The following is a 12,189-nucleotide window of genomic DNA, read 5'->3' as shown; positions in this document are numbered from 1 at the left end:
GTGGAAAACAGTAGAGTTTTAAGCCTAAACCTTTCGACTGTAAATTCTTTTATGTACTCATTATATGTTTGATAGCTGATAATTCGTCACAGTTGTCTAATAAATATACGGCATCTTGGAGAAAAAGCACTCTGCTGCAAGTGCAAGTGCAAGCAAGTGCAAACAAATGATTTGTAAGTTTAAAATACGTTATTCACATGTGTTGAAGTGTGATCACGTGTCACATAAATTAAATATAGGTAAAATAAAACTAATTAAATATAGGTATCTATATATTTTTAATCAAAATATATATGTACAAAAAATACTAAAATAGCACTATGTAATATACATTACAATATTAAGCCACTTAAAAAAAAATATTTAAATGGTACAAATAAAAAGAACTAACTGGGAATCAAATCTGCACCTAAACCATTATAAACTAATACTCCAAACAATTCTAAATAATATCATCGTTTACATTTTTTTTCTATTAAACATGCAATGTACAATTCTTAGTGTTTTCCAAAATAAAGTTTATAATGTGGATAACTTCTATAATTGAATAAAAAAAACACAGATCTAAAAAACATGCATAATTTCTTTTTACGCTTCACGCTGTATCTCGCATATACCAAGGTAGGCTGAGGTAACCTAGTGTTTAGTCACTCCGTTCTCCGCCGTACAATTTACCAGACATTACGGGTTGAGTGCCGGAACTTACCGGTGCACTTTGTTATTAACGACAGAAAAATAAAGGTCAGAGAAATGAATCACGTTTTTTTTCTATAAAAAATGCGTTCACATATGAAGAAAATCTATATTAGTATGTATTTATTGTCAGTGGATATATAATTTAAAAGACACAGGTATTGCTAAAATTTCAATAAAATATTTAAATAGGAATCCGAATTACGCTTTTAATTAAAATATAGAAAAGGAATGTTTTATTATACATATTTAAAAATATATATAAGTTTCTAAAATAATCTACTAAAATAGGTACTCTAATCTATTATTACAATGTTATCTGTATTTGTTACAAATTATTTCTCCTTATCAAATCAGTCCCGACTTTTTCAGTGTGAAAATGATATAAAATCTAGATAAAGTACGGCGTTAAGTTACGCACATGGGATACAATATCTATAAAATTATAAAAAACGTTAAAAAAATCGTAATATTAATAAAAAATAAAATCAAAATTGATATGGAAAAATAACTGAAACATATATTATAACTAAAAGTAGCACTTTAACTCTTAAAGGTATTTTTTTTAATACATCACTAATTAAGGCACATACATTTATAATATGTATTTATAAATTAACTAAAATACACAAAATACGTTCCACAATGGATTTTTCGAATTCTTTAAAAGAAAATTAAAAAACAAATTATTTAAAAACAATCATGTAAAATTTAGATTAAATAAATCGTTATTTAAAAAAAAAACGACAAAAAAATCCCAAAAAGAATACATTTTTTCTTTCACAATGTTTACGAATCCAATTCTCTCGACCTCTAAGTTTAAGCTCTTGTAATTCAACTTTAAACCGAAACTATTCTCTGTATTTCTCTTGCTTTGTATCCTTTCTCGTGGAATAACTAATTTAGTAATAGCGTGTTCATTGAATTGTTAAAAAGATAATAATCCGCTACATTTTTTTAAATGCTCCAACTATCCTCCTATTTTTTTATTCAATACGAACAAAATTCTTTTACAATACTCACGCAACCAATTCTCTCAGCTTAGTCTTAAGCATTTTAACTTTTTTATTCATTGCGTTCTTGTAATTCAACTTAGAATCGAACCTGCTATCAGTATTTCTTCTGCTTTTAACCCTTTCGTGGAATAATTCATAATAATTTGGTAACGGAGTGTCCATAAAGTTATTATTTTGATAATCATTGGGTAATGGGAGGTCGGGGAAGCACAACGCCATGTTTTGTATGAAATGATTAAACATGGCGGTCTCTGTGAACCATTCGAGGAAATATTGTACGTGTTTCGAGGAGGCGCTCTTTTTGAATGCTTCTTTCTGCAAGGAAAGAAAAACATATTGATTTTTTTTAAATACATGTATGTTCATTATAAATTTTATTAGGTAAAGTGAAGTCGATAATCTAATTATATAATATACTTTTAGCTTTTTTGAAATTAATATTAAATAAATATTTTATAAAAACCACAAAGTCGAAAAGTCAAAGTCAAATAATTATTTTGAAATCTTAAATGCATAAACAATACAAAAATAATACATACATCAAAAACGACTCCGTTCTTCCCTAAATCACCATCCTTAACTTCACTCTCTGAGAAAAATCGCCAAAAGTCACCCAAAATATCGACAAAAAACCGTAGAAACGCTTCGGAAATCATCAGATTTCTTGTTTTTTTGTCTTCTTGTTTGTCTTTGTGTTTTGTATATTCCATTTGTAGGGAAGTTTTTAATGTTTTATAACTAGACGTGGGAAGAATAGTAGATTCATCTCCTTGGTAGAATAAGACTTTTGATGGATTTGATAAGTCTATTAACATGCCCTGTGAAGAAAATAGTACTTAATAAAAAAAAATCTAATATTAATTCTGTAAATGGTCTTATCAGTTTAGTTAGTTAGTTTACTTTCCGTCTACTTCTGGATAAATTGCGGTCTAAATAGCAGAACTCAACGCCGCGCCTGCCCTGACCAGAGCGAAAAAATTTGGGTCCTAACTTTACAATATTTTTTAAAGTAACACAATTAATTCTAAAAAAGCCCAACCTCTTCAAACTGCGTTGGACTGTGATCCGTCAACATAGCCGCAAGTATTGGCAAGGGGGCTGTTAACACGTCTTTTTGGATTTGCGATGGTATTGCCGATATTAGGGGCTGTTGCCATACGAACGGATATAGTGCACTTTGTAACGCTTCCATGCATGAGGATAGAACACTGGAATAAAAATATATATATAAAAAACTAAAAAAATATATCTTTAAAGTATTTTTTTGTTATATATATGTTTTGTTCAAATCTTTTGTTAGGACACTACGTTTGCGATTGCCCAAAAATATTTAAAAAAAATAATAAAGGTGAATTTAGAATTACATCAAAATTTGCTTTTTATTTGTAGCTCTAGATATTTTTCAAAATTGAGCGGAAAATGCAGGACGAAGCGTCTTGAATTTTTGAAGCTTTATGTCGCGTCTGAACTAGCTCGCGATGGTTATCGGTTTTGTTTACACTTGGAGAAATTAATTATATTCATTTTATTCCTCAGTTAAGGCAAGAGTTCCACTACTCCACTATTCGACAGAGAGAGACACAACATTCAATGCTTTTAAAATTACACTACTCAACATTCTATGCTTTTAAAATTAAGAAACGGAGTGTCTTATTATTTATGTAACTCTGTTTTTTCTGCTATATGCGGGATACAGCGTGAAGAAGAAAATACAATACTTGGACTCTGGATTCCTCACCTCAGTTCTTCGAATAAAGATTACCTTTCTTTCCAGGAGTATGAATCCCCAGATTTCCAGGACCATATTGGGACCCAAAAATGGGTAAATCTAAAAAAAATATTCATTCTATGGACTTCTCTGCCCTCCTTACCTCAGTTCCTCGCCCATTATGATGACCTTCCTCTCCAGGAGTAAGGAGCCAAAGACCTTGATGACCAGGCTTGCACCGAACGTGTCTAATAGAATCGACATGTTATCTTCATCAGCTCGAGGATCTATCGGCCTTTTTATTATATGTGTTCTGTAAGTTATTCTTGAATGTAATTTTTTTTTCATCAAATAGTCTAGGTATAATAACTAAATCTCGGGCCCAAACATAGATGTTATTAGTTTATAGATTACTGAGTGTTTCAATAATTTTAGTCTAGCATAAAGGTAGTATATTTTAATTACCCAAAAGATCTCACTAGAGGCCAGTATTATTATATAAATAGGTTTTGAAAAAGATATTTAGAACCCAATATATAGTACTTACCTAGGTCTTTCCAGATTAACAACAACACGTTTCGTCCTATTATTATTATTTTCCAAGTCGTAATAATCAGGTAATTGATGATCACTATCTAAAATTAGACTCTCCGAGCTCTCAGTGTCTAAGTTCTCCTTTTTCACCGACACATTGATACTATGTTCGTTTTTCCTTGTATCGGGCATTGTTCTACACTTGTGTATATCTCCTAAACTTAGGGAATTTCTTGAAATATCTTTGTTGTTTGTATATTTTATGGTTATTTGTTCCCCGGGGTTAGGGAAATCAGTTTCGAATAGTTGTTGGAGTATGTGATTGATTTCTACTTCGGAGTCGCCGTGGTGTGTTTCTATTTCTTGCAGAATCTGCAATTTTTTATGAAAGTAAAAAACATAAATTCAACTTTAAAAGTATAGTAATTTATATATTTATTATTATTCTACTTTAAAAGTATAGTATAGCAATTTATATATTATCAATATCTTGGATGGATTTCTAATTGTAGTTAGTAAAACTACAATTATTCGTGTGGATAGAAAGTAATGGACGTGTAACGTGGAGTGTGTACAACACTACACGCCCACATGAATGGTATTTTTGTGTTGGGTAAATATTGTTCTAAGTATTTTTTAGGGTGGGCACCCGACTCTTCTTCCCCTTCCCACGCGAATGGATAAATCATGTATCGAGGAAGGCTATAGGCGTCTCCAACTCGAGCGAATGAAATACTAGTTTCATATCCTTGCTCTGGTAAGGAGGCAAAGCTCGGCGTTGTGTTCCACCACTCAACAAGTCATGTCTCAAGAATTCGGCGAAAAGTAGAGAACGGAAGTGTCTTAATGAAGAAGTGTTTTCATATTACCCAGTTCCCTCTGTCTACCCTGCTATATGCGACATACAGCGAGAAGCAAAAAAGTCAGAAATTTAACAACAATTCTTAAATACTTGTAATAACTTAGTTAACCCTAAAAGATTGTTACAACACATTGCTTTACAAAGATTATATTCGCTAAGTGTACTTATTGAGGTCAAATTGAACCGATATCCCGACCGATACATTGTTTATAAACAAAAAACTATATAAAACATAATAAATAAACAAAAAAATGGATTCGGGTCGACTTATGTACATTACGGTCGAGGAGTCGTGGCCGCCCAGAAGATAGGCTTTCTGAATTTATGCGGATTGTGTGCGGGAAGGAGACTCGTCAACCGTACTACAAGATGACATGTAAGTAACACATTGCGTTTTAAGTAGCAGTTCTCAACAGAAACCGATCGATTCGTGTAAATATTAAAACTTACTTTATAATAAAATCCAGGTGCTCTATATTTCCCTATTAAACAATAACATAGTGGAAGACATGTTGTGGCACCTTCTGGGAGTACTCTACGGCAATAACTGGAAATAAATAAATAAAAAATAATAAAATACACATGTAACTAAAAGAAAAATTAAATGTAAATAATTTGCGTTATTGTTTTCTCTTCATAGTCTTTACCTTTTACTGGCAACAACGGGTAAAAAGAAATATTTTAAAAAATAAACATTAAAAACTCTGTCTGGTTCTAAAGAAAATTGCGCGGCGTTGAATTCCGCCACTCATAATGCAATGTATTCATTTAGAGCAGACAATGGAGAACAGAGTGTCTTAACTCTAGGTTTCCTTTCGAGTATATAAGTGGGATATAGCGTGAAGTTGCAAATCTTACCCATAAGATCTCTCTCCTCTCTCATCCGTTAAAACTAAGGAATAACACTGTGCAGTTTTCTCTGTCGCCCATTCGTCGGCATTCTTAGAACTAATTGTTTCTGGGAATATAAGATTTTCTATGTGTGGTGGTACTTGGACCTGGAAGGAATGACAAAAAGAAACATTAGAGATGGTTGTCAAGCTGTCTTTGTGGACATAGGCATATCTAATGTATAATTATTAAAATAATTAAAAAGTTCCAATCAGCTTCACGATAAAGATTACAAATATTTGTAAGCTACTTTTAAATTAGACGTGATGAGCTCTACAATTTTTTTATTTAAAGTTTTCCATAGATCTTTTTAATCTGTTAACTGAACGTCATATTTAATTTAACTGGAGTCGTGAATTTATATGCGAAATATAAATGAAATATACAAAAATATTCATATTCGTACGTAATACCAATAGGGTCGGATTTCAAGTCTAGAAGTCCAAACGCACATGCCTATTATCCTGATAGAAAACATAAATAATAAAAAATCCTACCTGACTAGGAAAAACACTCTTCACATAAGCCTCCCCAGTCATATAATTCAATCCCACCAACAAACACACATTAAAAAGACCTTTCTCTCTCGGCTCAAACGGCAAATCGATATCAACACAACCGGCTTTCTCATCGATACTCAAATTATCAATCGATTCATCGCTCGCATTCATGGATAAGATATTTCCAGAAGAATCGGTCAAATTGATCTTGGAATCTATCGAATCGTGCCTATCCATCTTGTCCTTGGCCAAATTACTTTGGGACGTCCTGAAACTCTTCCAAGACCTAAAGGTGGAATATGGATTGTCTACAATTTCGGATTTGTAGGAGCAGATCGATGTTTGATGGCGAAATCTTTTCGATTTGACATTATTGTCCAGATAGGCCACTCTGGAAGAAACTCTCCGAACGTAATTCTTGCGTTTCTCTGTTAAACTTCGTGTAAGCGTTACAGATTCTGAAATTAAATAGGTATTATAAAATAATAACAGATTAATCTGAATAATAAATGTAACAATTCTGTAGAACGACAATTTTAATTTAATAAAATTGCGGGTTCAAATTCTGCTGTACTAACTGTATGTTTGTTGTTGAGTTGTGAGTTATAACAGTAAAGCAAAGGTGACGTACTCTCACAATAACTTTGTAAAAATTCAATATTTACCACAAATATATTTAAAAAGAACATTACTTGTTTTATAATTTCCTTGCGCCATGAAAACGTCCACAAATATTTTTATTAAAATTTAAAATAATTGTTCTACTCAGATTAAATATTATTTTATGGTCTACTCGGTCCACTACGGTCTCTTTTGGTATACTCTAATTTACAAACCTTCACTAGTACCATCAGACAAATCTGTGGGAAAGCTTCCAGGTTTATTCTCGTCCATGTTGCAAGCAGCCTTTACAGTGTCGTATATCTCTGACATGAGACGATTCAGCTGAAAATAATAAGCATCGATTTTAGATTTATTATAAAAAGACTGAAGTAATTATATGTTAGGAATATATTCTGTAAGTAGGCTTTGATGAAAATATATTTAAGATATAGTGATAAATATATATAAAATTTCATTATTTTTAATATTTTAAACATACACAACAGACCAGTATATCCCTGCATGTTAAACAGTATTCACTTACTTATATTTTAAGAATAATTTAAATATTTCGCAAGAAGTGGCCTAATTGGAAGAAAGTTTCTACGAACTCATACATGTACATAAAAATAATGACATTAGAAAAAATATACTAAGATAAAGACTTGAACAAGAAAAATATACAGTCAAGTTTACTTTTACTACTACTAACTTTACATTTTGATTTACTAAAGAAGGATATCAAACTGGCGACCTTCAAGTTTACAAGCAATACTAAACACGAAAATCAAAACAATTGAACCATCACTGATAAACACGGCCACGTGGTAAAACACATCACTATTTACATAAACAAAAGATAATCACCTTGGAACGACATTTTGGAAAATATTTCTTATTCATTAACACAAAATTTGAATAGGTCTAGATTTTTAAAAAATAGGTACTAGAATTTTTTTCTAGTAAGGCAGACCCAAATTTCGGACTAGGATATTTTCTAAGAAAAAAAAAGCTCTGGAACACGACTTGGTCGCAAGTGGGAGTGTACTAATTTGAATATTAAGAAACCGTCTTATTATTGATAATAATTAGGATGGTGTTATGCTGTAGTGAACCATATTATTTAACATAATTATCTTTTATTCTCCACATTTGTTTAATAATTTATGTAATACCTGCTACACATGGAATTGAAATTACAAATTCGCACATTTTTCAACGCAAGACAGGAAAATTAAATAGTATACAAAACTCAATTTTGAGGCTGAGTCTATAGTAGCGCAGCCAGCCAGGGAATGATTATATTCGATTTTTTTACTGTTTCCACTCAACATTCAATGTTTCGGAAACTAGGTGGAAGGTACGAAAAAGTGTCCTAACACTAGGTTCCCTCTGCCTATCACGCTATTTTATTACGCATAACACTATCCACCGACGCAATCGCGAGCTAGGTCACGAAACATTGTATAAACAACAATTATGATATTATCGTCAAATAGTGATGGGCAATACAACATATCGACTGATAACGTCACTTGTTTAATTGAAATAGCTTTCATCTTTGCGGCTTTGTTTGAGGCGAATTCTTGGTTTATCGAAGCTTCGATCAATCAATGTGGCGACAGACAGTTACTAATTATTACCAGCAGGGCATGCAGAGGAAATTTAATAAGTGAAGTGTGGAAAAGAAAGAAGTTTTCATCTTTTTTTCAGACCCCTATCGCTCAAACTGTCAGTGGAGAGTTAAGACATGCCTACCAAGCTTGCTCTCCTGAAATTTACCACTTAGTGTAATCTTTTTTCAAAATTATTTTATTTTGTATCGTTTTAAGCATCTCTGGCATTAAAAGACAGCAGGAAGGCATAAAAATCTAATGTATTCTATAATTTACGTCTATTTCAAAAACTATATGAAAATAAAAAATGTGACAACGATGGGCATGAAACGCTCTTGCTTTCGCAATGCAAATGTCCATTGTTTATACTATCGGAGCTTCACGGTCATTTAGAAATAACTAAGACTTCATTTAATATTAATATAGGATAGCCTGTAACCCTCGAAAATAAAAGATTTTTCATCTGGAACCAGTATAGTACGTCTGTAAGATATTCGCGTTCTTTAGTATAGATCTAACAGGTATTATTTATAATGTTTATATAATACACCTATAGCAGCTATCGATATAAATCCGATCATCCCTACAGAACTTATACGACCCAAAACATTGAACCAACAGACAGTCGGACGCCTTGTGACACTAATTGTAGCTCTGTCCTTTTATATGCGCCGCCCTTATCTTAATTGTGCTGAGAGAATTAACATGAAATGAGAGGTCACCCGATTGTGTGACTTTATTTCTTTTTTTTATTGCTCTCTCTTTCTTTCCATTTGGTCTGATACTAAGCGCGGCGTTGAGTTCCATCACTCAATACGGAATGCTTTGGAAATTTGGCAGGTTCGTGATGAAATATTACTCTCCAAACTTTCCTTTCGTCCGAGTTTTATTTGTAAAAAGTTTCGTCACAATCAATTGCAAAATAATATACGCAGGTCTCTATATGTTTTTTATTGATAATTTTAAGGAAAAATATATTCCTTTACTATAAAATAAACCTGTGTTGATATTTAAATAAAAATAAACATTTAACAAAATATATGGTTCCAGTGCCACTGGATGGAATGAACTATATTTATTTCTACATTGTTATTGGTACCACTAACACAATATCTAAAAAAAATGGCGATGGAAATGGACTCTCTTATCTGTAGGTTGCCTCTTTCCTTGCTATATGCGGGATACAGCGTGAAGCTATTATTTTTATAGAGACAAATTGCACCTACAAACACTATCGATAGTGCAAATTCACTGATTACCTCCACAAAAATGCGTAAGATATACAAAATAAAAAGTTTGATCGCAACTGCGGAAGGACAGATAACCCAATACACTGACCCCCATTATACAATAATTATGTAATAAGTTCAAATATTACATAGTATGCATTAGGTTAATATTTATAAATATATAAAATCTAATCACTTGATTTACGCATGATTCGGGCAAAAAAATTGTAATTTTCCTCGCTCTGATAGATGGATGGCGCCCGACTTTGGGGTTGGCTCTTAACACGCAGTCGCTCGAAAATTGTGCGGTGCATATTTTTTTTTCCAATTTTGTAATATCGAAGGGAACACACCGTCTTGATATACCTTCGCTGCCAATTATATTATTGAACTAACTTTTACCCGCGGCTTCGCCCGGTTGGTCAAATGAAAATAAGTACTACTTGTGTATGACACATGACACACTACAAGTGCGGCAGGTAAATGTCTTTAAATACTAATTAACATATTTTTCAGAAGAAGCGCAAACAGGAGAACAGAGTGGCCTTTCACAAGATTTTCTATGTCTAACCCACTAATAGGTAGTATCTAGTATATAACAATGCCTAAAAATAAGCAAACCTACCAGGAAAAACAATTACCAAGAGCTAGAAATTAAAAAGACTTCCAAAGCAATTTAACACTAGCTATTTATATATATACCATTTAATTACTCTCGTAATGGGCTGGAGCTGGGCGTCTACCACCATCATGGTACTAACTTAGGTCACGCCATAGCCCCATAACCTTGAGTCATGGGCAAAAATAACGGCATGAGTCATCCAATAAAGGCATATACATTTATCGTCATCTAATCAGTAAATTGTTTATAGCTTCTATACTAGTGACCGTCGTGACGCAGTGGGACAGTAAGCGCGATGGTTATGGGTTCGATACACACTCAGGGGAATGACTATATTTGATTTCATTTCCTCGATCTGTTAGCTGGATAGATCTAGTCATAACGCATTGGGTTCCGCAACTCAACACGCAATATCTCAAAAATTGAGAAGTGCGTGTGAAATGAACTGTCTTAACCCTTAGACACGAGTTTAGGTGTCTTCTGCCTGCCCTTTCATACACGGTGAACAGTTTTTTTTTCACTAAAACAACCTATAAAAATGATTCAACTTACGTCAAAACTAGCCTATTTATAGAAAGCTACAATACTTATAGGCAATGCCTACAGAACCTATTTAGTTAGGCTTCACGCCTACCGTCATGTGTGACGTCATCTCCCTTATCAATTAATTATCAGTAGCGAGTAAAAATGGCCTCCAAACTAAAAACAACATTGTTATCTCAAAACGTTATTTTGTGTGGGAAACTTACTTTGTCTTTATTCTTATTATTAGTCATTAAGTCTTAGTTATTAAGACCATAGTGGCGGAGAAGTAGGTTCGATCCTCATTCGAGGGATAGAATTATCTACATTTCCCCGCGCTAGTAGCAAGGTAAATCTCGGCTTTGATATCTGCCAATGTCACGAAAATTGGACAATGTGGATCGGAAGTGCTTTAAATTTTCATGTTTTTTTAACCGATTTTAAAACGGAAATTTCTCGGAAACTAAAAGTCATATCGATATGATTCTTTTTGATTTAAAACCCGTATATTTGGGATACAGCCTAAGTTTCATTAAAATCAGTTTAGTAGTTTTTTAAGATATCTACACATTTCTGCATTACTTACACAGTAGATATCCTATTTAATTGAGAGAAATTTACATTTTTTTGAGTAGAATTATAAACTTAAAAAGATTATGAGATAGTTATATTATTTTTAATTGTATGCGCACTAATTATACTCTAAATGTGTCCCCAATAAAAATAAATAAATGGACCTTTAAAGTGGGCGTCAAAAGGCTGATTATGATGATGAAGTAAAAATAAACAATACACGCGATACGACATTTAGAAATGGCCTGACCCAGTTTTGAACCTGCGACAATCGACACCTAACATTGCTTTTAAATGCAACTAACGCTATGTAACATAACCCACTAAACTACTTCTAAGAAATACAAATAAATTCTCATTTAGTTTTTATTTATTTTAATTCGTGGCAAAATAAAATTAAATTGCTATTGTCTTCTTTTATTATGATCTATTTTCCCGTTCACAGCTTCACGATAAATATATTTATTTATATACACAATTTTAAGACACTCCGTTCTCCACTTTCTGGAACTTAATGCCGCGCAGTTATTATTGTTAATTTAAGTTCTCCAACTAGAAAAACATTATATAGCTTTAGCAAAATAATGTTGAAATTTTCAAATTAATACGATATATTTTAGGTAGGTATACTAACATTTGAACCTACGGCCATTGCGGAACAGTCCTAATTACTAATTAGGCCATAATGGTGTCTAATCATTCATCAGTATAAGGAATGCTTATACATATTAAAATATCTTGTATGCTTACATCTAAACTGTGGTAGCTGTACCGCTGTAACCGACTTATAACATCAATGAGATGACATGCAAAGCAAGGA

At 32.5% G+C, this 12,189-nt stretch overlaps 1 protein-coding gene across 1 annotated transcript in view; it reads right to left on the bottom strand.

Annotated features, from left to right (window-relative positions):
- Positions 1 to 259: 259 nt before the first annotated feature.
- Positions 260 to 12,189, bottom strand: part of LOC146528166 (uncharacterized) — a 34,757-nt gene continuing 22,827 nt past the window's right edge. The window contains exons 3-11 of the mRNA XM_085204510.1: positions 7,041 to 7,149; positions 6,202 to 6,662; positions 5,672 to 5,811; positions 5,264 to 5,360; positions 3,965 to 4,323; positions 3,581 to 3,730; positions 2,749 to 2,917; positions 2,249 to 2,527; positions 260 to 2,024 (exon numbers count right to left, since the gene is read on the bottom strand). Coding sequence (XP_085060636.1) covers positions 1,713 to 2,024; positions 2,249 to 2,527; positions 2,749 to 2,917; positions 3,581 to 3,730; positions 3,965 to 4,323; positions 5,264 to 5,360; positions 5,672 to 5,811; positions 6,202 to 6,662; positions 7,041 to 7,149 — 2,076 coding nt within the window. The 3' untranslated portion in view covers positions 260 to 1,712. The remainder of the gene's footprint in view (positions 2,025 to 2,248; positions 2,528 to 2,748; positions 2,918 to 3,580; positions 3,731 to 3,964; positions 4,324 to 5,263; positions 5,361 to 5,671; positions 5,812 to 6,201; positions 6,663 to 7,040; positions 7,150 to 12,189) is intronic.

This window comes from Heliconius melpomene, chromosome 20 (assembly GCF_056956725.1).
Source record: "Heliconius melpomene rosina isolate 202511_hmr_F chromosome 20, ASM5695672v1, whole genome shotgun sequence".
NCBI lineage: Eukaryota > Metazoa > Arthropoda > Insecta > Lepidoptera > Nymphalidae > Heliconius > Heliconius melpomene.
Note: the sequence above shows the minus strand (reverse complement) of the source record. Positions and strands in the feature narration are given on the sequence as shown.